The sequence below is a fragment of the Polypterus senegalus genome, chromosome 15 (genome assembly GCF_016835505.1).
Source record: "Polypterus senegalus isolate Bchr_013 chromosome 15, ASM1683550v1, whole genome shotgun sequence".
NCBI lineage: Eukaryota > Metazoa > Chordata > Cladistia > Polypteriformes > Polypteridae > Polypterus > Polypterus senegalus.
In genome coordinates this window covers 89,825,884-89,851,855 of record NC_053168.1, presented here as the reverse complement: position 1 = coordinate 89,851,855, position 25,972 = coordinate 89,825,884, and the positions used below count along the sequence as shown (strand labels likewise).

General features: G+C 38.5%; 2 protein-coding genes across 7 annotated transcripts in view; both read right to left on the bottom strand.

Moving 5' to 3' along the window:
• The window catches only part of rad54b (RAD54 homolog B), a 147,498-nt gene that overhangs the window by 85,382 nt on the left and 36,144 nt on the right, over positions 1-25,972 (bottom strand). For all 6 annotated transcript variants that reach the window (XM_039736627.1, XM_039736625.1, XM_039736626.1 and 3 more), the window contains 4 exons: positions 13,819-14,073; positions 12,714-13,001; positions 12,332-12,494; positions 7,716-7,941 (listed from right to left, as the gene is read on the bottom strand). In XM_039736627.1, coding sequence (XP_039592561.1) covers positions 7,716-7,941; positions 12,332-12,494; positions 12,714-13,001; positions 13,819-14,073 — 932 coding nt within the window. The remainder of the gene's footprint in view (positions 1-7,715; positions 7,942-12,331; positions 12,495-12,713; positions 13,002-13,818; positions 14,074-25,972) is intronic.
• Positions 15,669-20,366, bottom strand: LOC120515554 (fibrinogen silencer-binding protein). The gene is made up of 2 exons (XM_039736631.1): positions 19,830-20,366; positions 15,669-17,448 (listed from the first exon to the last, which is right to left on the bottom strand). Exons 1-2 carry the CDS (start codon positions 20,228-20,230, stop codon positions 16,917-16,919), a joined length of 933 nt encoding a protein of 310 aa, XP_039592565.1. The 5' UTR covers positions 20,231-20,366; the 3' UTR covers positions 15,669-16,916.

Below are 25,972 nucleotides of genomic sequence, written 5' to 3'. Positions count from 1 at the left end.
GCCCGCCATGCATTGCTACACGGTAAAGGAGGTCATTATCTAGCACAAAGTAGGGGCCCTGTGGCATCGACTGATTAGTGCGCTGGCCATTGACAAGGACCACTGCATTTTTACAAACTTCAGGGAGTCATCATTCCATTGCTCCTCTCTAAAAGAAGCCGGCGCTTTTAAATTGGAACCGCAACACGGAGAGAGGGTCAGCGCCGACCTCAATGGGCGTGGTTTCCCCGCCCGCCGGCGCTGGTGGATGACGGTTAGCCCGCGACGCCCGGAGTTGCCACGCCAGTCAGGGCGACTGCTTCGCTCTCTCTGCCGGCTGATTACACGGCGTGGAGGCAGCTTGAGACGGGTTATCTCCGCCCATAACGAGGCCCAAATTAACCCCGGAGTGGTATGTGTCTCACCGCTTTGATTTTAGACCAGTCCCGCCTAGTATCACCGGGTGTGGAGGATCAGGTAGGACGCTACGGTGAGCTTACTAACTGACCCTCCGTAACTGATGACACAGCGGCGGACCTGTACCAGCGGATGTCTCCGTGGACACAGGTTATACCGGTCTTAAATTTAGCCACTGTTGCGTTGCAAAGCGGCGGGCAACAATGAAATGTTGCTGCCGGAGTCGAACAAACCTGTGAGCTTGTGTCCGCTGACGATCACCACGCCAGTATGTGGGACCGCCAACGGATTAGCCAGAGCACACCAACCCTCCTCACCCTCCACCTGCATTCCTCCTTGCCTCCAAGCGTTTTGCCCAGCCCGCGGGACGCCATACGGGCTCCGGATTGTACAGGGTGGGGCTAGGTCTTGGAACATACCCGCTGAGTTTGACATGAGGACGGTTCTGCTCCCCAGAGTGTGAGGCCGCCTCTGCGCTCCATAAGCTCTATGAGCTCAGACATGTTCTTGAACCGCCCCAAACCGCTGGGTGAAGCCACGGGAAGCGCTTCCAGGAGCAGATAGCAAGCTACCTGCTCTATTATTTGGTAGGGCGTGTTTTCAAATGGCCGTAGCCAATGCCCTACCATTGCCCATAAGGACCAGGCTTGTTTGTTGGTTGGCCGCTCAGGGTCCAACCTCCATTTTTATTTTATTCACCTGCCAGTCTGGGGCACCCCTAGGTGGTAAATGGGGCTTTGGTTTTCAGGGAGGCAGGCACTCTCCCCAAGAGAGCATACTGAGTCCCTTTGCCTCCCTCCAGGGCAGCCCACCTGTGAGCCCCACCCGCACACCCCTGGCCACTCCAGATGGCTAGTTATGAGTGCCGGGAGCGGAGCCCGCACCGGTCACGCCAACCACGGGCACCCTCCCCGCCTGAATACTCGCCCCGCACGCCCCACCTGGGTATATTGCAGGTCCTGTCCCCTTCTCCTCCGGGACTTCTCCATCCTGCCGACTACGCCACTGTCACAAGAACGAGACATTGACAGATAAAGAGTTGGGGCAGCCACCCGTATATTGTGGTATCCTGGCTGCAAAAGTCGTTTTTTCAGTAAAATACAGAGCACTGAAGTGCACACAACCGAGTCCAAAACAAGACTAAAGAAACAAAGGAAAAGGGGCAGGTTTTAAAGGGGAGACAGGAAGTGAGGTCGATGGATCGCACGTGGTCTTCCACCATTGGCTCATAGCGGAGGTGACATCAGAGGGACTGGAGCTGGTGTGGCCGACTTCCATTGGCTCAGTCCCGAAGTGATGTCAGGTGATCCAGGTGAAATCCCCGGGATGGTCTACAGGCAAGGGAGAAAAGAGTCAGTGCACTCTGCCACACCCCGCATGCCTCCTCAACTGCCTTCACTCAAGCCCTTTAGCTGCCTCCCATGCGCACGTGTGTGACAATATATATATATATATATATACATATATACACATACACACTTAGGAGGGCTAAGATCGTGAACACGACAGAGATTGAAACTCAATTAAAAAAAAACAAAAAAAAAACAAACAAAACTAACCTTTACAAGTATCATACATTTACACCGGCTATTACAGAATGACGGAAAACAAATATGTTTTTATGTTAAAATAGTAATAAAAGCAGCTCACTTCTTAAAATGGACTCGCCAGGGATCAAACCCGTGAAGTTTTGAGTACCAGGCAACAGCTGATACCGTTGCGCCACCGAAGCAGTCATAGTAAATGAATGTCAATGTCGCACCCTAATGCATATTTTTTTTTCTGCAGTTATATTTTTGAATAGAAGTGCATTTGTTCTGTTATATTTGTACCTTTTGTGAAAGTGTTTATTTGATATTTGGAAATCAGGCTTAACACATTATACACTTCATGTCTACATTTTGTCAATTATCATTAAAACATGAAAAACGTTTCTGTTTTAACAATGTGTTTACTGTACATAGATTGTTGTAGACACGGAACACACATGAAATGCATGTGTTCCAAATAACGATATAGTATTTATAAAAAGGTGTAATTTTGCTTGACTTCTCACTCTATACAACTCCAAGCAACTGACACGCAGGTAAATAGACATGAGCTGAGAAAACTGTGTGCCGGTGGGGGATGTGAGAGCAGACTGCTTGCTGTTTGCTGCTTATCAACACATCAAAAGGACAAAAGACGCTGATGGAGAGGTGAGAAGCGATTTAAGGTGGGACAGATCTACAACATTTTTCAAAGGCTCTGGTAATTCTAGTATTAAAGGCCTAGGGCCAATAAAGGTCTTAATTTGGCCCTGGAGGTACTTGTGACTGTGTCGGGGGTCCTGCTCTCTGCTCCTTCTTGTTTTGGGAACCTCTTGAACCCAACACCACCAGTAATGTAACCGAATGAACTGTGCAATGAGGACAAATCACACTGAGTAAGGAGATGGTGTAAAAATTGTACAACTCCTTCTATGTCTCCCCAGCTCATCCATGGCTCGGCCAACTGGACAAACTTCAGCAGTCGTGGTCCTCTCATTCCCGACCTCCATCTTGGTTGCCTCAGTCGGTGAATGCCAAACTGCTCGGGGTTGGTTGTCCTCTCTCCTTCTCAGACACAGAATCGTCATCCCTCGGATTCCAGAAGAGGACACCACCTTGATCGTACTCACTCCTCACACAATAAGTGGGTACGATCCGTCCCTCGAGCGCTGATCCCTTGCTCCGACATGGGACCCATGACCGTGCCTGACCTCTCTCTCTCTTTCTCCCTCCCTCTTCAGCTGGCTGGCTCGTCATCTTGCACTGCACCAATGCTGCACTCTCGTTCTGCAAGCCTCTTTCCTTCCTTATGTGTTGTTCTTTTATGTATCCATATCTTATTGAGGAAGATCCTCCAATTAGCTGTGAACCACCCAATCTCACTAAGATTACATAAGTGGTGAACCAGCTGAGAAGAGGAAAGGCTGCAGGAATCTGTGGTATCTGGGGTGAACTTCTCCAGGCTGGTGGTAAGGCTGTCCCCCTGGCATTGCAACCAATCTTTGCATCCCAACTGACTGGAAAATGGGACTTGTCGTCCCTATCTGGAAAGGGAAGGGTGATTGCCTGGATTGCAGCAACTACAGGGGGATAACACTGCTCTGTGCCAGGTAAGGTCTTTGCTAGGGTCATCCTCAATAGGATCCGCAATCACTTGCTCACCTGCCAGCGACCAGAGCAGGCTGGTTTTACTCCTAAGAAGTCTACCATCAACCACATCCTGGCACTGAGGATTCTCATGGTGCACAAACGCGAATATTGGCAGAGTTTCTTTGCAGCCTTTGTCGATTTCTGTAAAGCATTCGACTCAGTTGATCGAGCTGCCCTGTGGGACATCCTAAGGGTTTGCAGGATCCCCTCAAGGTTGCTGGATATCACGGCTGGCATATACACAGGAATTGTAAGTGCTGTGCAGAGTGAAGGCAGAACCTCTGTGTTTTTCCCAGTTGATTCTGGGGTTCATCAGGGGTGTGTTCTTGCTCCTACTCTGTTCAATGCTTGCATGGACTGGGTGTTGGACAAGGTTGTGGGGTCCAGCGGCTGTAGGGCATCTGTTGGTGAAGAAAGATTCATGGATCTTGACTTTGCTAAGTATGCTGTGATCTTCGCAGACTCGATGGAGGCTCTGATCAGGGTGCTCGAGAGACTGAGCGAGGAGACTGTGTCTGGGCTTGCGAGTGTCCTTTTATAAGTAGTAGTAGTAGTAGTTTATTTATATAGCGCCCTTCACAAACAAAATGTCACAGAGCGCTGAACAGCAAATACAGAACAAATACAAACAGTTAAAACAAACAAAACCAATAAATAAACAAACTGGAATTATTCAGCACTGATTAAAAGCTTCTTTAAAAAGAAATGTATTTAGTTGTTTTTTAAAAGAATCAACAGACTAGACTCCACGCAGACCACAAGGAAGGCTATTCTATAGTCTTGGTGCCACAGACTGAAAGGCACGATCCCCATTTTCAGCCGAGTGCATGGGACAACGAGAAGGCCCTGGTGCCCTTATCTTAAAGTCCAGCGAGCTGTATGGCGTTGGAGCCGGCTGGTTAGGTACTTAGGGGCCTTTCTATGCAAAGCTCTGAAAGTAACAAAAAATTTTAAATGAATTCTATAAAACACTGGGAGCCAGTGCAGTGTGTACAGAATGGCAGTGATATGATCATTCCGGCTAGCACGAGTTAGGAACCTGGCAGCTGCATTTTGAACTAACTGATGGCGTGAGAGAGAGAGAGAGGACTTGCTCAAGCCTGTAAAGAGAGCATTACAGAAATCAAACCATGAGGAAATAACAGAATGAACAAGCATAAAGGAAAACAAGGATAAAAACCAAGATCCAGGCCTTCAATGACCTCTTGGGCATAGCCATCAACAGTGTGTTGACCTTGTCAAGAGGTTTACTTACCTTGGTAGTGACATTCATGTCTCTGGTGACTTTTCTTATGAAGTCAGTAGACAGATTGGGAGAGCATGGGGTGTCATGAGGTCGCTGGAAAGGGGTGTGTGGCGTTTTCCGATATCTATGCAAAAGATGAAGGTCCAAGTCTTTAGAGTCCTGGTGCTTCCTATCTTGCTATATGGTTGTGAGACATAGACACTATCCAGTGTCCTGAGATGAAGACTGGACTCCTTTGGTACTGTGTCTCTCCGGAAAATCCTTGGGTACCTTTGGCTTGACTTTGTGTCGAATGAGCGGTTGCTCATAGAGTCCCAAATGAGGCACATTACCAGCATTTTGAGAGAGTGTTAATTACGGCACTATGGCCACGTGGCGCGTTTCCCCGAGGGTGATCCGGCTCATAAGATCCTCTCTGTTGGGGACCCAAGTGGCAGGACCAGGTCAAGGGGTTGCCCACATAACACCTGGCTGCTGCAGATAGAGGGTAATTTACGGAGGGTAGGATTGGACCACATGTCTGCCTGGGGGGTTGCCAACAGGGATGCCGAGCGGTTTTGTCGTGTAGTGGGTGCGGCAACGCACTGTTACAGTGCATGCTCCCCAACTTGACTTGACTTGACAAATACGAGGTGAGACACAAAAATAACCGGACTGGGCTTGGGGTTTTCCAAGAAAACCGTCTGGAGGTTTGCCAGACGTGAAACATAGAACTATATTCCCTCCTACACACCCGCTCAAACTGCCGATAGGCTAGGTACATTCTGTAATTAGCCCAATCAGTATTTGCACAACAATGGTTACACGAGTGGCCACGACAATGTCGGGTGAAAAAAAGAGAACAGCGAGACAAAACAAGACAACGCTCCTGTGCACAATGCTTTTTCTGTAAAGCAGATTTTGACTGACAAAAACATTCCTGTCCTCGATCACCCTCCCTATTCGCCCGATTTAGCTCCCTGCGATTTTGACTTGTTCCAGAAAATCAAAAGTGACCTGAAGGGAACACTTTTTTCTTCAATGGATAAAGTGAAGAGAGAAACGGCAAGCCTGTTGCACAGCCTCAAGCAAGAAGACTTCCAGCAATGTTTCAACCAATGGAAGATACGTATGGAGTGGTGTAGAGATCGGGAGGGGGAGTATATAGAAGGTGACAATGTTTAGAATGCTGTAAGTCATCAATATATAAATATATATTTTTTTAACCAATCCAGTTATTTTTGTGTCTCACCTAGTATTTTTAGGAAGTCACTGTGCACTGGGGAAAGTCTAAAGGACAGGAAAAAGGCCAAAAAGTATCCTGTTATATAAAAAGGGTAATTGGGCAGTTCTCCAAGCAACTGTAGGCCAGTAAGCTAAATGTGCATCAAAGGTAAAATTAAAGGAATGAATTATTAAGGAAAACATTGAACAACACATGGCAAGAACAGCAGTGTTACTGAGTAGTTAGCATGGGTTCAGAAGGGAAAGGTAATGTTTTGCTAACATTCTGGAATTCAATGAGGAAGCAATCAAAGGATATGATGAATGTAGAGAGTATGATATTATTTATCTTAACTTTCAGAAAGCATTTGATAAGCTGTCACATGAGAAGCTGGGCATCAGACTAAAAGAAGTGGGAGTTCGAACAGCTGTGTGTAGAAGGGTGCAAAATTGGCTCAGGGGGTTAAAGTGCAAGGAACCTTATCAGAATTGTTATTTTTAAAATATAAATAAGCTGGCTACATACAGGCTTGGGGAGGTTTGTGGTAGATGAAATTTAATGGATGTAAAGCATAACAATTGCATTCATGTTAGGTTTGAATACACAATGAGAGGTATGAAAACTGGGAGTATACCTTATGAGAAGGATTTGTCAGTCATGGTGTACTTGACACTATCAACTTTCAGACAGTGTTCAGAAGCCATTAAGAAGTCTAGCAGAATGTTAAGTTATATAGCCCGTTACGTGGAGAACAAGTCCAAGGAGGTTATGCTTAAGGTTTATAACACACAGGTTAGACCTCACCTGGAGTACTGTGTGTAGTTGTGGTCTTCAGGCTACAGAAAGGATATAGCAGCTCTAGAAAAAGTCCAGTGAAGCGTGACTAGGCCAATTCCAGGGCTTCAAATGATAAATTATAATGAAATGAGGAGAGATTACAGGCTGAGCCTTTTCAGTTTAAGCAAAATAAGATTAAGAGGAGACATAATTGAAGTGTTTAAAATTATGAAGGGAATTAGTACAGTGGATTGAGAATGTTACTTTAAAATGAGTTCATCAAGATTGTAGGGACACAGTTGGAAACTTAAGGGTAAATTTCACACAAACATTAGGAAGTTTTTCTTTTTTCTTTACATGGAGAGCAACAAACAGAATAAGATACCAAGCAGTGTGGTAGACAGTAGGACTTTTAGGGACTTTCAAAACAAAGCTTGATATTATTTTGGAAGAATTAATTGGATAGGACTCTTGTGCATTGTTGGGCTGAATGGTCTGTTCTCATCTAGATTGTTCTAAAGTTCAAATGTTCTAAAATAATATCAAATTAGATAATGATAAAAGACACCTTTTGAATATATTACAGGTACGAGTTTACAACAGCAAAACTTACTAACAGGCATACAACGGCTTTGGCAACACATTTCTCAGAGAAGGGTCCAGATTAAAATAAATAGGGGAACAACATCTTTTGCAACATGTCTAAACATAATTCAAGATGAGACAAAAAGACAACCCAAATTTCTAGTGGAAACAGTACATTTTAAATTATATTCACTTTTATAAGAAGGTTTTAAAATAAATCAGGTAACACATCAGAGTATGATGTATGGCTTAAAAAAGACAAACAAAATGTCTTTACAGTAGGATATTATAAAATGTATTGGCTTAACACAAAAAAAAAAAAAATCACCTGATCCACTGCAAACACATTGATACGCTCTTTCCCCAGCCACTTCTGAAACTCTCTACTCCAATTTTTCACAAGACTTCCTGGTGTCACAATAAGTACACGCTTAATGACTGGTTTTGCACCATAAGGACCTTGGCGAAGGAGTGTCCATATAAGAGAAATACACTGCAAAGTCTTGCCCAGTCCCATTTCATCAGCAAGAATTGCACCAAACCTTCCACTTACTCTGTAAATATAAACACAGCAAAATGAGCAAATGATGGACATTTCAATAGTGGAAAAAGTTACTAAAACGTTCTGCTGCAACTGATATTTACTTAAACCAGATAGGTGGAAGAGACCGTAATAGTCATTTAAACTCCACTTTGAAATCCTAAGACACTGTACTGAAACTTCATTTTTTTTATTCAATTTTAATTAACATGATCATGATTACAGGCACTTACTGTAACAGTAGGAAACAGGATGATAAATGTAACAGCTAACACCATTGACGGGTGCCAAAATAACCACCTGACATCTGCCTCCTGCAAAGTCTTAAGTGTCCTGAAATACCAACATGAACAATGATGCTATCAATCCACCATACAGCCCCTTGCAGACTGCATTTTATGGAAAACTGAGGAAAAGTTAAATACCAGATGGAAGAGATGAGGGTGAAATGTCTGTGTGAGGGATATTCTGCATTATGTGTTTGAGATATGAAAGACTTTATTAAAGGTATTGAATGAATTCACTTTCTTAATATGCAATGCAATTTACCTATTAGTATCAGATTACACAATGAGAATAGCTAGGAATTCACTAGGGGTGCCTTTTAATGGGAGGCAAATAATAACAGCACTTGCCAAAACAGATCTTATGATGCTGCAAACAGAGAATAGGTAAGGAAATAGAGATCAAGAAGAATAAAGACCTAAGGCAATATGGGAAACGAGACTGTTAACATTATAAAGAAACAAGTGGACAATTAAACCAGAAAGCCAGAACTGCAAGGTAATACATATACATGAGCATGTTAGGCATACTGAGTGGGCTACACACTACATATTTAAACATATTTAAATATTGCGAATTGATGATTAGGTTTCCTTGACTAATTTATAATGTTTTTGAAGATGGTTGAGATGTCAAGACCATTAATTAGTTAGGAGAAGAGCTGTAAAAAGTACCCAGAAATAATACTTTAAATGAAGTAAGACGTATTTCAGTTTAAAAAAAAAATAAAAATACTTGAGTAAAAGTAAATGGGGTCTGCTTTCAAAATATTTAATCAAAAGTAACTTTAACAGTAAGGAGAACGTGTAAGACTTTGTCTAGAGAACACGATATGTTAGTTTTATTTTTAAACAACGCATAGACAATATTTTAGCTACAGAAATGTACTACAGAAGAATTAATCAAGCAAATGCGATCATGCCATTGATCAGTGCATAACTGCAGTCAGTGTTACAGTGATGACCTGAAGTGTCGAACTACTTGTAGTATGGATATGAATTACACTGTACCTTCCCTAATGGGATACCCGACAGCACTAAATGAGGCACCCATAATCACGACACAAAAATAAACAAAAAAAAATAAGAATAAATAATTAAGTGAACAGCTCACAACCTTATCACTTGAATAGATACACAATTAAAAAACAGTGAAATTAAGAACGGCAATTATTACATTAAATAGTAATAGAACAATTTCAGAATTGTTGTTTATCTTTAACAAATATCCTCTTAGAGTGCTGTTGTTTCATTTGCTCAGTTTGGTACTCAATTTTACTTTTAAATGACTTGTTCAAGCACTCATGTAAACTATAGAACTAACCATAATTAAACTCAAAGCATGTTATTAACTCTCCAGCATAACCAGATGTATACCAGTTGGTTGTCTCATAATATATTTTAGATGTCACATGGGCTTCCCAGCCAGGAGTGGGAGCAGACTGGAAAGGGTGGACGGACAGCCCATTAAAAAGAAAAGATATCGCTGGGGGTCGGGGGGTTTCATTCCCGCAGCATGTTAGATGGCAGCAGTCCTGGTTATCGGCACCCAGTTGGATGTCAGCAGGGCATGCCAAAAAATGTAGTGGTGCAGGGCAGCCCTGCTGGGGTCACGGGATACTTCAAGAGGGCGTTGCAGGGAGACAAGCTCCTTACTGTGATGGACTTCCATGTGACCAGGAAGTACTTCGATCGGGCGATTGCCCTGGCACTGGAAGTACTCCTGGGTCTGTAACAGGGACCGCATTCCCTTATCCAGGTGAGTCGGAGCTGGGAGGTAGAGAGGCAGCACTTGACTGGAGGAGGGCAGTGCGGTGGTGAGAGAAATTAGAGTAAGGAGAGAGAGAAAAAAAACTGTGTTTTGTGCTTTTTGTAACTTATAAACGACTGTGGTGTAATAAAACTAACCTTTATTTGAACCAGGGATTGTGCTTGTGTGTTTTTGTTGAGGTTTGGGCTTGCTGACCCCTGGGTTTCCCTTCACAATATATTAATATTTTAATGTATTCATATAAACAGTTTAAATTCTACAGAATAACCTTTTCCCACTTTTTCACACACATAGCCTTAAAACAACTTGGATTAATATTATACTGCAATTAGTTATCTTCAATACAAAATAATAAAATTGCAATTACAAATATGACAGTCAAGGTTATGCTGAAGAATACTTTGGACATAGGTCATTTTGATTACATTTAATTGCTTTCTCCTTAATCACTTAAAGAATTAAGTTAAGGGACAGCTTAGAGGAAATGTTACACACTTTGCAACAGAGTGGAAGGCAGAATGATGTACAGTAATTATCCAATAATTTACCAAGACAAAATATATCACTGGTCAAAATTCACTGCTGCATACAAAACAAGAACATTCATTTAATAAGACACCTATATATTTTTTTTACTTTAGCTCTAGTAGATTCTGGTCAACAGGGCGGTGTTCTCTTAACTTTCCCTCAGCTCAAAATCCATAAAGTAAGAACAAAAATATTTATCTCTGCTTAAGATAAAAGCTGACACCCCTTTTATTAGTTTTCACATGAAAAGGGACAAGACCTCTGTGGGCCACAAGATCTTTCTGGAACCCGAGTCTGCCTTCTCTACTTAACCAGCGACTTTCATAGCCAGGCTCACTTCTGAGTTTCAGTAGCTGGACTTGTAAGAATCCTCAGCAATATATTGTGGATACAACATATGCATATTGTTTACACAAAATATATCTTATTGGTGGGGGGGATGGGGGTTTGGTTGGGGGTATTAGTGACCCGGCGACGCCCAGAAGAGCCGGAGGAGGGCTTACACCTTCCCCAGACCATGTGGAGGCAACCGCCCTGGTACCTTTGGGGGCCACAGGTACAGAGCTTTGAATCTCAACCCTGTAGAGGCCATCTCCCTTCATATAATGGCTGGAGTCGGGAGAGAAGAAGGACAAGGTCTTGGAGGAGGCAAGGAGGCGGGCTGTAGGGTGAGAAGGCAGTGTGTGTTGGCCAGGACTTTTGGGGGACTTTAGGGTTGTGTGGCACTTTGTAAATAATAGGACTGTTAATAAACGTGTGTTGGGTGTAACAACGATGTCTGCCTGTCTGTTTCCAGGCCAGTTTCCACAGGGCACATTCAGTTTCCATGTATCAAAAGGGAGTGGGAAGCATGGGAATGACCTACCAAAATGAGCATTCTATAACCCTAACTTTAACCACAGTTGACAACACATTTGATAGGTCCGTTTTCTTCATTTACAACAATCAGTAAGAAGGACTTACTATAAAATGTATGTACACATATATACACACATATATATACACATATACATATATATATATATATATATATATATATGTATATATATATATATATATATATATATATATGTGTATATATATACATATATATATATATATATATATATATATATATATATATATATATATATATATATATATACATATACATATACATATACATATACATATATATACACATATACATATACATATATATACACATATACATATACATATATATACACATATACATATACATATATATACACATATACATATACATATATATATACATATACATATATATATACATATATATATATATATATATATATATATATATAAATAAAAAAAATGTAATGAATTAAAATGTATGCTAATTGACCTAAAAAGTACTGTAGTAAAAGTAGTCCTAAATGAAATATACTCAAGTAAATTACAAATAGCTGAAAATGTAGTTAAGTAAAGTAATGAAGTAGTTGTACTTCTTTATTTTACACGTACGGTTAGGGGTACATATTTATATAATGATTTTTTGAGCAAAGTGTAGACAAAAGAAACAAGTTTTCCAAGAACAGGTAAGGGATGCACATGGCAGCAAAGTGCATGGATGCATAAAATAAAACTCAGCTCGACCCTTTATGACAAGGGTATTGATGTCTGAGGAGACCATTTAAGATTTTTTAAATTTAAGCCTTAGCTAATATTGTTTTTAAGTTAATTAATGACAGGTATGACCAAAGTAAGTTATGGAGCAGTTAATGTTATAAAGAACACCCCTCAGAGTAAGTAAGAAATTGATTCCCATAATAAAAAAAAAAAAAAAAAGTTTGTACCTCATACCCAGCATGCATTCATAAAGAAAGATTATGCCATCTCTTTGATGTTGTCTTAGATGGGAAGAAAGATAAGGATCCACAACCACATCTACTACTGGCAATCCCAATTTGTTATATTGCAGTTGATGGTTTAAGTTAGGTCGTGGCATGACTAATGCACCTGATAAAAACCAAGAATGTTGTAATGAGAAAACAGTTATTATATGGTGTAATAATCAAGCATTTTAAAGTAAAAGGCTCTTAAGGAACAACAGAGATTGAGCGCGTTTTTCAAATCCTAAGGTTAGGAATACATTTCACATGTAACAAAAATTGTATTATTAGATGTGTCACTCTTTGGTTCACACCACAAGGCATAAAAAAAAATGCTACCACATACCAGGGGAATCGGGACTATGGCGTGGCTTGCAGCCTATGTCTCTAGTCTTCTGTGGTTGGCAAATTTCCTTGGACAGATTTTTCAGAGGATTAGAGAATGGTTTATGTATTACCTGATGAACATTTTCATCAGGAAGAACACTTGTTTCAGTGGGAACTGTAAGAAAGCATCGGCCACTTTTAAAATCTTCTGGTAATATAACACCCATGACTTCTACCTCCTTCCCACCAACCATCAAAGTATGACTTTCAGTAAGGCTTTCTAATATTGCAGATTTGTATCCAGTCCCTGTCAAGACAAAAAAATACATAAAACGTGTTTTTTTTTTTTTTTTTAAACTTTTTTATCACCTAATCACTTGTCCTGCCAAATACTGCTATTCACAAATGATTAACTTGTCATGGTCTTTCTAAACACTCTAATGAGGTGTATGCATCCACATTTTCATATTACTAATAATATTTCACTTTTATACAAATAACTACTTAAGAGTTGTGTAATATAAATAAAAATACAGCCAATGAGCAAGAGTTACAGGTATTAGCAATTTTTCAAGCAGTTCACATTGAGAAAAATACAGAATATCTACTTAGCCCCAAGAGGTCATGCACTTTAAGACAAATTATCCATCACACTAACTGATCAGTTAAATATTTTATTTTTGTCTGAAAATACCTGTAAATTAAAAAGAAAAACAGCACTGACGATTTTCTCTGATAGATAGCAAAATTTAGATCAAGAATTATAATTTTCAATCTTTTTAGAAGCTATTTGACAATTTTAAAAAGATGATCAACACTGCACCCTGGCATGACTAATGCACCTGATAAATCCAAAAAGCCCGCTCTTTGGAAAAAAAAAATGACTACTTTAAAAATAAAAATGAGCAAACTATTACAAAAACTGTTAGACAAGGTTTAGATATTGTAATGTAATAACACTGACTCTGAGACATTTCACATCAGAATGACTTTGAAATCAGAAAACAAAGTGTTTTAACAAAAAATACCTTTGGAAACGCTCTTACTCACATGTAAAATTCTACCTGTTACAGAGTGGGCAACTATAAATATACACATTGAGAATTGATCAAATTAAGACTAACCTCTTCCAATGTCCTTGCCTTCTAAATCCTTCAAAATAGCAGACCTTCCTTTGGTTATTAAAACTCCATCTCCTTCCCATTTCTTATGCTTTTTCCTTGATGCTTTACACCATACAACTCTGAAGAACTTGGGGACAGGTGCCTCCATATTGTGTCTTTCGAGAATGCTACTTTGTATTGTGGGGCTATTAAATGTATTCTTAATTAGGAATTTGCCAGTAATCTCTGGATTTTTTGTAATTTTGAGTTCATCATCTGAAGAATGAAAACAAGATTGATGCAAGTCAGTCATTTTGTAAACTACTTTGTCCTGAACAGGGTCGCAGGTGGTGCTGAAGCCAATCCCATCAACCATAAAACACAACAGGAGCAAACCTAGGACAGGACACCAGGCCAAACACACACACATACTACACACAAGGGTCAACTTAGTATCTCCAATCCACCTAACTTGCATGTCTATGGACTGTGGGAGGAAACCCACACAAACATAGGGAGAAAATGCAAACTCCATGCAGGGAGGACCTGGGGCATGTGGCAGCAGTGCTACAACTATGCCACTGTGCCACCCATTGATACAAGTCTTGACTTATATTATATAAGCATGTTCTAAAGTCACTTTCTTGATATTACCTTTTGAAAGTAATGCAAATATACAGCCACAAAAACTTTAAGCTTTAACAGTAGCTAATCAAAAACACACAAAACAAACAAATAAAACCTCAAAAAAAAAACCAACTCAGTCATCCAGCTGTCTCCATCAGCTCTATTTATCCTGCATCCTACATACAGTGTACAAAAATTACTAAAGTTTACATTGCAAAAAATATTCCATTCAGCTATACGTACTGTATGTACTTTGCTTTACAGAAATAAATTTGACTATTGAAGGTAAAATTTTATAAATTTATAGTAAATACATAAAATACCCTGTACAGCATAAACTTCACAATACAATGTAAATGACTACATACAGTTATAAATTAAATGCAAATTTAACACCACAGAATACTGAATATGTACAGAATTTTGTCCAGATGTCACAGCTTTGACCAAAAACAGTGTTATGAATACAGTACAACTCTGAATTATATATAGCATGCTGAGATAGCAGGGGATCTTCATAGCAGCTGATTTGCACTCATAATAATTAATAAGGATGCAAAAGGTAAACAATAATACAAGCTTTATAAAAAAAAACAAAAAAAAAAAACAATATTAGGGGTAGATAGAACACAGGAAGAATACAAAATAATAATAGACAAAATAGAAATGAAACGTTACAGCCACTAAAACTATGTAGTTCTTGATTGCCTATTTGCCAGGTCTGATACCTCACTTACTTGTCCACCTACCCAAATATCTTCTCTCATGTTTCACCTTGACCCATTTTCACTCTAAGAATGCCCCTAGCTATAAAGATGGCTGGAAATGTCATCCTTTACGCCTCATCTGGGTTGGATCTACTTTTATCTTCCATATATATTATACCTTTAACAGAAGAATAACACCTGGCATATCTACGAACCAAGAAAAATAGCAAAGACAGTGCACCTTCATCAAATTGGGTTTGCCGTCTTTTTAATTGAAAATTCTTCCTTAAATTTTAATTAAATGCTTTTATGTGTCAGTTGCTGCATCCAAAATGCTTCAATACACGCTTATCCATTTCAGAATTATCACAAATATTCCTTGCTATACTTATACACTAGTTTCACACTTTATTTAATATCTCTGGTCTCAACCTTCTGATAATTCTGTGATGTGCTAATATCAATAAAGTAACTATTGCAGTGACTACAGTTAAGGGGAAAAAAACCAAAATAACTCACACAGTGATACAGCATCTGCTATAGTTCACCTTTAAAACTAATTATGAAGAGCACTATTTAATTACTTTAATTTAAACTAACCTTACTTGTTTTTAGTCTTATTTTTTATAAGTTTATTTTTTGTCTGAAATGTAATAAAATGAGGAAAAAAGATTAAAATCACAGACTGCACCTTGATTAACTTTAATGTATCTATCTCATTCTCACATGTCTGCTAATATGCATAGGATTCTCATCAATACTAAGTAACATAATTTACGCTGTAAATGAATGGTGTAAATTGCTGAGTGTCAGACAAGAGCACAGCAACTCCAGTTGACCGAGTTAAAGTTTTACCATTCATCATTTAAATAGATAAATAACCATTGCAGGGTAAATGAAAAAGTCATTTGAAAAAATTCAATCCAATTATTTTTTAATGAGGGCAGACTAAGAATGCATACACAAAAAATTACAAATAAAGTATAACAGTATTTTACAAACCTACAATGTACTGTACTGTGTAAATATAAACAAATACATTAAGGAAAATAATTAAAAAAGGAATTTCAATTGTTAAACATCATTCTGCTTGATTGGGTATATTAGGAGTGCTTTTGGAAAATTGTAAAAACTATCTGACACAGAAGATTTTCATTTACACAACAATACATAATGTAAGAACCAAATAATAAAAGACAAAAATTTAAGTTATTAAACAAAAATGACAAAGTAAAACCTGCTGCGTGTGGATCAGAGGGTAGACTTCTCTATTTCAGAACATAGCAAAAGCCAGATGATTGTTAGTTTGGCCTGTATTTCTAAAACCACAAAATCAAAAGAGTAAATATTATAGGTTAGGAAAGCATGGCTTTGACACTTCTGTGCCTTTATTTTTAAACTAGCGTGAAGGCAACATCATAAATACACTTATGAAATTAATTATTGTAAAAGCTGTAAAAAACATTAACTTAAGTTACATAATTTGGGTGTTTTATGCATTGCTACTTTACTACAAAATACATATTAGCTATTGATTCATTATAAATTAAGTGGCACTTGGTTTTTAAAGCATTGTTAAGACTTTGTATGTGCAGTTTGAATGTTCTAGAACTAATGTCTCCATTAAAGAAAGAGCAATGCAGATAAAATAATTAAGTCCATAAAATTTTTATTATGCTAGTCTTTAAAGATTGGTTCAATATAAAAATGCATTCAGCTCAACATTTACATGAATGTTTCGGAGATGAGGCTATAATATATTTCAGTATAGACAGAGAAAAAAATTCACATATGTGGTATTGGAAGGCCATGTCTGAGTCTTGCTGCCTTTAACTTCTCCACTTTAATTTTTGCCCTCAGCAATTCCTCTTCCAGTTGCTGTTTTCTTTTCAGTCCTTCTCGTTTCTCCTCAATATATAAGCCTAATTTCCTTTGATTTTCCATTATGAGTTCATGTTCTTCCTTGGACAGCTGCAATGTTTCTTGTTCTATGCCAGGCAAATGTCTCATGCTTTCTGGTCTAGAGTAGATATCTCTTCTCATAGGAATAGGAGAAGGGGACATAGTCACTGCTATATTCACGGATGATGGGCAGGGGGAGATGGATCCCTCAAAGCCTTGCACAGATTCTATTTCGTCATAATCATCATGATTGTCCTCAACCCTAGTTGAAAGGATGGCTAGTTCAGGGGGAGGCTTAACATCTATTTCTTGATCCAACTTCACAGTGACTGAGGCAGATTGGAAATCTGAAACAGCTGGTAAGGAAGAGCTATTTCCTGGTGGCTCAACTGCAGAATCATTTTGGTAGATTGTTCTGGGAAAAAATAAATACATATATATGTTTACTCTAAAGAAAGGGAAAACAAATTATTATGAAACAGAAACACTGATCTTCTCCAGTATCGGTAATTTGGGGTAAAATTTTGAATGTAAACAGCATATTACTATGGGATCACAAAAAAAATAAGTAAACTGTAATCAGTGATATAAATTTCACTACAAATTGCTCAGTACAAGTATTCTTCTGGGAGTAAACTAAGCACAATGTAATGTAGTAAAAGACCATTTTAACATAAGCCTTTTCGTCGGTAACTGTGGATTCATCTCCTGGTGAAGATGCAGAACTGAAACTAAAAGGCTGAGTTTAAACACAGGTGCAGAGAGACATTGGCTTCCATGATCATCTGGAATTTGTGGGGCCTAATTTCCATGTATATGACTATTTATTCCAAAGTCTCAAATTAGATTCACATTAGATAACTAGCTTTTACAAAGGCCCAGTAGGAGTGCGTGAGCGAGTGCATAAGTAAATTGCATGATGGACTGATCTTGCTTTCATGTTTGATTACTTCTAGTGCATAATATTGTCAGGGCAGGATTCAGGCCCTGAAGTAGTAGAGAATAAGGGTTAATAAAATGGATTGACAGCGTAAATTTAAAAATTAGAGTGGATTGTTTATAGCAGGTTGGATAATGGATGGATGGATGTTTAAATATGCTAATGCAAGTAAATATAAGTTACAGTTAAATTACATAGTTAATTCAAAACATCAAACCCTTGTAAAAATGTAAATTTTCAGTTAATTTAAAACATCAAACCCTTGTAAAAATGTAAATTTTCAGAGCAGTGCTCACATGAAGCACCATGCAAAGCCTTCAGTATATCACTATGCATCTCATATTAAACAACTCAGGTTTTCAAATATATGATATTGTACAGGAAACACTACAAGAATGCATATGGTTTCAAAAATAACACATTGATAGCAAAGTTAGAAAAGAATATAATTTGAGGACATATTTTGCTATTCTTTTGCCTTATTTTCACAATATTTAAGATGTATATTGGATTGTTGCCATTAATGATAAATATATATAATGATGAAGTGTCAGCCAATCTTAAATACATCTTTTCAAAAAACCTTCAATTACATACTCCCCTCATATGGGTAAATTTGGACATGCTGAATGAAGGTTACTGCTGAACTGTGTTCTTTTTGAATAGCATTAAATTAGCTACAGTAAATACTGCACATATTTGATTAATACATTGCTAGTGAATATGAACCTCATATTACAATAACTGAACAGATTCACACACATATGGCTTTTTTTTTTTACTTCACTAGGGAAATACTTTAAGATTTTTAACCTTATATAGTCCTAGGTTGTTGTACCGTGCAAAGTTTAGTTTTCTACAGTTACTATAGATAAGAAGTTAGCATAAAGGTTAACAAGTTAAACAAGTATACCCAACTTTTAAAATTAATGGAGTACTTTTTTTTTCCATAGTTTCTCCTACCCCTGAAATTAGCCACCCAGTAATCGTGATCACCTGCTTACTGTAGCAATCCATATGCCGCTGCTGGCTTGGGCGTAAGGGGGCTGTTTGTATATAGGGGAGCTAAAGGCACCATGACAAATTCATTTATTAGACTGCTGTGATTTTTTGATGCTGGGTAGGCAGAAGAACAGTATTGTTTTGGTGGCCACTTTTAAGTCTGAAGACAATTCAGGGTATTTAAGGCTGCTTTCTATGAGGAATAGAACAGCTTGAATAAGAAATTATATAAAGAATAATGGTTTCTCAAAAGAGGTCAACTGAAAAGAGTATTTTTAGATGGGATAAAGGGAGACTGATATATTGAAATATTACGTAGATATATCAGTGCCTTTGAGATTGACAACTGAAAGTCTTTGTTAAAATTAAACTGCAGTTCAACTCAGAATTTAAATACTTGCAACAGTGCTAAATTATACTGAAATGAATATTTTCCCAAAATTAAACTACATTCAGTACTGAAGTTAAATACTTGTTTAGTGCTAAATTATTATGAATAAATAAATAATCTAAGATATAGTAACAGTTTTGAGAACAAGCATAGCATTATGCTCATCTCAAGTCTTGTTATACAGCTTTAAGACTACATGCATAGGTTAGTACTGAGCCATGCTGATCTTGAGTCATTCTGTCATCTACTCAGAAAATAAATAAATAAAGCCCCACCACTCTCTATGAACTTTGATAAAGATGCTTAGAAATGTTTAACACTGTGTAAACTATGTTGAAATTAACTACAACAAAATAATTGTTTACAGGCTTAACAGCAATACATGTCAAATATAATGTTTGAAAATATACTGAAGAAAACAGAAAGCAGTTACATGCAGTGCACATAGACGTTTAACTCTTACCTTTGTAAAACATTGTGATCCTTGTCTTGCAGGGGTCTGAACAGGTGTGGGATCATCTCCATTACTCTCTTGGTGGGTTCAGATATACTACCCCTGTACTCTGGCTGGGCATGCTTTCGCTGCACCATCTCTTGCTTGGCACTTTCCTTTAGCCTTTTGTAGAGTGTGCGCAGGCCTTGTGCAGTACGAGGTGGCCGATCACCCCCCAGAGCATTATACTGCTCTGCAATGCTGTCCCAGCACTTGTTTTTGTCCACAATTACTGCATGCTTGTTGGTGTGCTCCTCCAGAATCCTGATATGAGGTTTCACCAGTTTCAACAAATCTAGCTTCTCAGACAAAGTGAAATTGGAGGATCTGGCTTTCCCCACCATGTTTGTTGGCATAAACACAGCAGCCATCCTTGCTCATGCTGTTTTTATGTGCAAGTTTTCTTTTTGCTATTTTATTTGCTTATAAACCCTTTCTTTGTGTTGCTAACAGTGAAAAAACAAACACATAAACACACACAACCTTACTTCTACCTTCTGAAACACATGCAACACAGAACAAAAAAAAAAAAAAAAAAAATCAGGCTTAACTAGGCCAGCCTCATTTAGGCCCACGCCTACCAGGGAGGGTTTTATTGAAATTCCTTTCAGCTTAAACTGACGCAGTTTCAAGGAAAGCTGCTTAAACCCAGCCTGACCTACTTAAATATCTAGACTATGAACTTGTAGAAGAGGGTGCCACTGTTATGGTTTTGTATTTTTAATATATGCAACATGAGAAGAGTTCCCTGACAATGAGAAGGGGAACTTCATTTATACTCAGCGTGAGGTAAACATCTACACATTTAAACTAGAAGGAACGTGCTTCGTGTTGCACTGGAGACGACGGCGAAAGCTTCCTTATAGTAAGAAGGCGGGGGAGGCGACAAAATTAAAGAATAATGACGCAAGAACACAAGTGGTATTAAAGGGGGAAAGGAGTGCCTGAATTTGCACATTACCACACACTTAAAAAGGGGGGACGGGATTTGCATTTATTTAAATAGCGAGGCAGATCGAGTATTTCCGTGTGCACACACTGATCTCAGCCGGAGCCTTAATCTCGCCTGAGCTGTCCGTGCGGCTGCTCACGTTCTACTTTGCATGTCAATCTCGTGCGCAGCGCTTCACGGGAGCCGATTAAGTTTCACCCAAAACTCAGTGTTCAGTGCAGAGTTAAATCTACACCTGCCTCCTCCTCCTTTCCTCTTTGACTTTTTTTGTCCTTGCATATGTTTGTAATCTCCGGCATACCCTGTAGATTTTCATTCATAACAGCTAGAGTAACTGTTGGATATTTTGTTGCCAGAACTACGAATGACTTTCTTGGACTTGGTCTTTCTAGGTTTATTTTGGTCGTTCGCGGCAATGTTATTTTAATTGTCTTCGAGTAAAGACCGATCTTACAGCGCTGTGTAGTACGGAGTGGGGAAAGCACCAGCTGCATTTATATGAACCAAAAAGTTTGTCAGGAATGTATTCATTAATAGCATTCTAAGAGTATTAGAATGCTTGACGAGTTTTTGTTTATAAATTATGTGTGAAGCTGACATTTTTATAAAAGAAATAATGGTGGCCACAGCCCTTCCATTTCATGTCTGACGCAATTTAAGACAAAGTGCGTGCGTCAATTAAACTAAAAGGCTTATTAATATATTGTTTTGCATGCGGGACAAGTTATATTGCATGTTGTAACATTTCAAATGTAAAACAATTTGTATGTGCTTTAGAATAATTAGAATCAATCCTTTGGATTTCCTCACAGTAACGATATTTTTTAAAAATTCTTCACTGCTTCAGGAAATATACTACAATGTTGAACTTTCCAGCGATCTAAACTATATATTTTATTTTGTTACCTTAAGTCTGTCTTTAACGTAACGTTTACGCCTGTATGCTATTGATGCGTGCGCATCCAAAAGTAATGAACACTGCACTTGTACTTTTTACATGGAGACAGATCTTTAGAGCAAAAATTCAAAGGTTTTTAAATGCTGCAAATAATATACATCATTATCTAATCTTCATTGTGCCCAAATGTTCTAAATATACATTTTAAAGAAAATGTAGTAGTTTGCTAAATGTATCTTAAATTCAGTAAGATATGAAAAGTTTTACTGGGTCTAAACACTTTGCATAACACTGTAAAAAAACAGAAAACAATATACAGTGTGTATATATGTGTGTTTGTATATATATATATATATATATATATATACACACATACATACATACATACATACACACACACACACACACACACACACACACACACACAGTATGTGTGTTTTCTTTCACTATTCTGTTTCTATATACAAATGTTATATTAACAATGTAATGTTTATGGATTACAGAACATTTGGCATGTATTAAGCATTGCATATTTAAAGGATGCTGTCCAGCTGTTTAACACTCCTTTGCCACACATTACAAGTCTTGCTGCCTCAATCAGAAATAGTTTACTATGTAAGAAAAAAAAAAAAAGCTGACAATTTAGCCCTACTGTGCACTGATTTACTTTGGACTACTGTGTTCTTTTATGAATGAGTAAGTGATCTTATGCTCCAACTTATCCCTTCAAAAATTTCATATATATTTTTCTGTACAATGGTGTGAAACACAACAGATCATAAAAAGCCTCTACTACAGGAAAGGTCTGAAATGGAAAAAGTAACAAGTTGCAAACATCTTGGATAGGAGACCAAAAGATTGATGAAATATTAACAAATGTATTAAAAAAATAGTAATAACTATAACATGAACCATTAAAAGAAAATTTTGATTGTCTTAAATATTTAGTGCTGTTGATATGTGAAAAGATTGATACGCAAGATAAATGACATAAAATGACATGGTTAAAAGACATATTAAGCAAAACCTTTTCATCTGTTCTGTTGTAGTAAATTACATAAAAATTATGGTACATAAATACCAAATTCCCTTCTATTACATTTTCACCACATTAGCAACATATTCTTTTATAGAATTTGAATATATTTGAACATATGAGAACAATTTTCATGAGAACAGGCTATTCGGTCCACAGCCAAATCAGACATATTCCTCCAATTTCTCAAAACTGTCATCAAGATTTTTGAAGAACCTCAATTTACTAATATGTACCACACTACTTAGTAACTTATTCAGTTTGGTGAACTTATTTTGAAATAGTGTGTCCTGTTGGTACAGTGGTCAGTATTATTTACAGCACAAAGGACTAAACATTTTTAAATTGAAAAGTATTACAGTGTTTAGTGTTACAACAGGCATTAATACACAGTTAAGCACACTCACTAATACCAATCAATCTAGAAATGCATGTGCAGAACATGCAAACTCATACACAGTTGGTGCTACAAGGAACAAATGCCAGCTCTGCACTACCATTATGCTTACATGTTAAAATATCTGTACTAAACTTTAACCTGACTAAAACTAAATACAGTATAAATCTATAAGTTTTATTGAACTCTTGTCTCTTGGTTGCAGGGTATGTGTCCACTTGACCTTAATAGCTGTCACTAGAAAACTAAAGCACTTTCTTGCTTTTTTCTACTTTCAAGGAGCTGCTTCACTCCTTCTAATTCACCTTATTACTGCTTACAAACAAAAGCTGAAAACTATAAGTCAGTAAAAAGAACGGTTATAAAGGGGACCAGCAGGGCAACAGAAGAGCTTTCAAGACTGCTTTTCCTGTACAGTCTAGAGTGCCTTCAAAACTGCCACCTCCAACATACACAAATACACTGATGTTGTAACCTCATATATACATTTTTTGAAGATGTTTGCATTCCAACAAAAAACATTTGTGAAGTTTAGCAATGATTAGCCTTGGATCACCTCAAAGTTCAGACAACTATCCCAGGAGAAAGAGTGCTTTCAGATCTGGCAATCGTGAAGAACATCAAACAGTTCTGTTGATTCCAGTCTGGCTAGTAAGTTAAATCAGTTTTACAGTCTCTTTGAAGGGCAATGTGACCGAAATCTACCTGATGGTCTTAATGTTACTACTCTGCACTCCTCTTCTTCTTGACTTCCCCCTCCTGTCATCACCGCAAAAGATGTCTGCAGCTTATTCAAAAAGCAAAATATAAAAAAAAGCCGCATGCCTGGACCTTATTTCCCGTTCTACACTCAGGCACTGTGCAGACCAGAGGTCTACCGTATTTTCAGACATTTTTAAACAATCTCTGTATCTGTGCATTACTACTGCCAATTTCAAGACCTCCAGCATCATTCAAGTAGCAAAAAAACAAAGATTACAGGCCTAAATGACTGTAGATCAATAGCTTTAACCTCTGTGGTAATGAAGACCTTTGAACGCCTTAATTCTGAATTGCCTCAAAAATGCTATAAATGACTTGCTGAACCCATTTCAGTTTGCATACAAAGCCAGCCAATTTGTGAATGATGCTGTGAATTTATATTTGAGCTTTATTTACCAACACCTTGATAAGCCAGGGGCATATGTGATGATCTTGTTTGTGGACTTCAGCTCTGCTTTCAATATACAGTAATCATCCCAGAGCTCCTAAATAAGAAACTCGCCCAGTTCAAACTGCCTAGTTCAATCTGCCATTGGATCACAGACTTTCTTACAGATAGAAAACAGTATGTGTGGTTGGTCGCACACATCTGACCCATTAACCCATAGTACTGGTGCACCACAGCGATGTGTCCTTGCCCCACTACTCTTCTCACCAGGGCTGGGCCATATTATACCTTTCACGGTAATACCGGTACAATTTTAGGCAATGATAAGAAAATGAAATATCGCGATAGAATATGGTCAAAACGCGCATGCGCACTGCCTTTGTTTTCATACACACATGGCGGAAAAAGCATGGCGGCGACGAAGAATGAGAAGGGTGAAAGCGGATCGTTGAATGAAACAGATGAACCAGAATTGGTTTGTAAAAATGGTGCAACTTCAGTGGTATGGAACTGGTTTGGTTTTCGCCCGTCAGATACCCAACAAAGCACAATTTTTGTAGAACATGCAAGCAGGCTGTCGTGGCGAAGGGAGGAAACACCACAAACCTATTTCATCATTTGAAGCAGAAGCACTTATTGGAGTACAACAAAGCTGTTAAAGCACATGAAGAGGCGTCCGCTTCAACTAGCGTAGTGGTGAGACCAAAGAAGCTGACTCAACAAACAATCGGCGTAGTTTTAAATAGCTGCACGCCTTATGACAAAAGTAGCAAACGCTGGGGGGAACTAACTAATGCAGTGACGCATTGTTTCGCCAGGGATATGATGCCCATTCAGATTGTGGAAAGAGAAGGTTTCACAAAGATGCTTAAAAAGTTCGATCCACGCTACAAGCTGCCCACCAAGAAATACTTCTCTAAAGTCGCCTTGCCTGCTTTATATGAAGAGGTCCGTACTAAGTGGTGTCAAATGCATTATCTTCGGTGGAGTTTTTTGCGTTCACCACGGACATGTAGTCAAGCCGAACATCAGACCCCTACATGAGCCTCACAATACACTACATGGACAAAGACTGGAAGCTACAAAACAAGTGCATTGAAACAAGCGGAGCAGAGTTCACAAGCAAAGACTATAGGGAGGTGAGGGTTTCGAGAGCGGGCTGTACATGGTAATAGTGGGGGTGTAGCAGCTTAATACAGTTGCAAGGAGTATGGAGAGGAGGGCGGGCGAGAGGGGGCTGTACATGCTAAAAGCGGGAGCGAAGCGGCAGTTTACAAGAGGATGTGGAGGTGGGCGGGCAAGAGGAGGTCTGATATATATATAAAAAAAAAAAAAGTCTAGTGAAACCAGCCTGTCAGATATCAGAAAAAAGGCGTCAGGAAGTGAAATCTCTGTTCTCAGCGTCAGCGCAGTCTGTATAGTGCAGCTGAGCATACGGCCACTCTCTTCTTGTAAAGTACATAGCAAACCAATATATACACATACAGTTGTTTAAGCATTAGGTGTGTCCGGTGTGCAAAAATCCTTGTAGCACTCACTGTGGTTCCTGTTTAAAGTGACCCCATCTGCCGTTCTTATATTTGCTCATATTTGGACCTGCGTCCATATTGCAAAAAGTGTGCAGAAACCCTTGCAGCACACACTGTGTCCTGAGAAAAAGTTTTATCACTGAATTGGTGA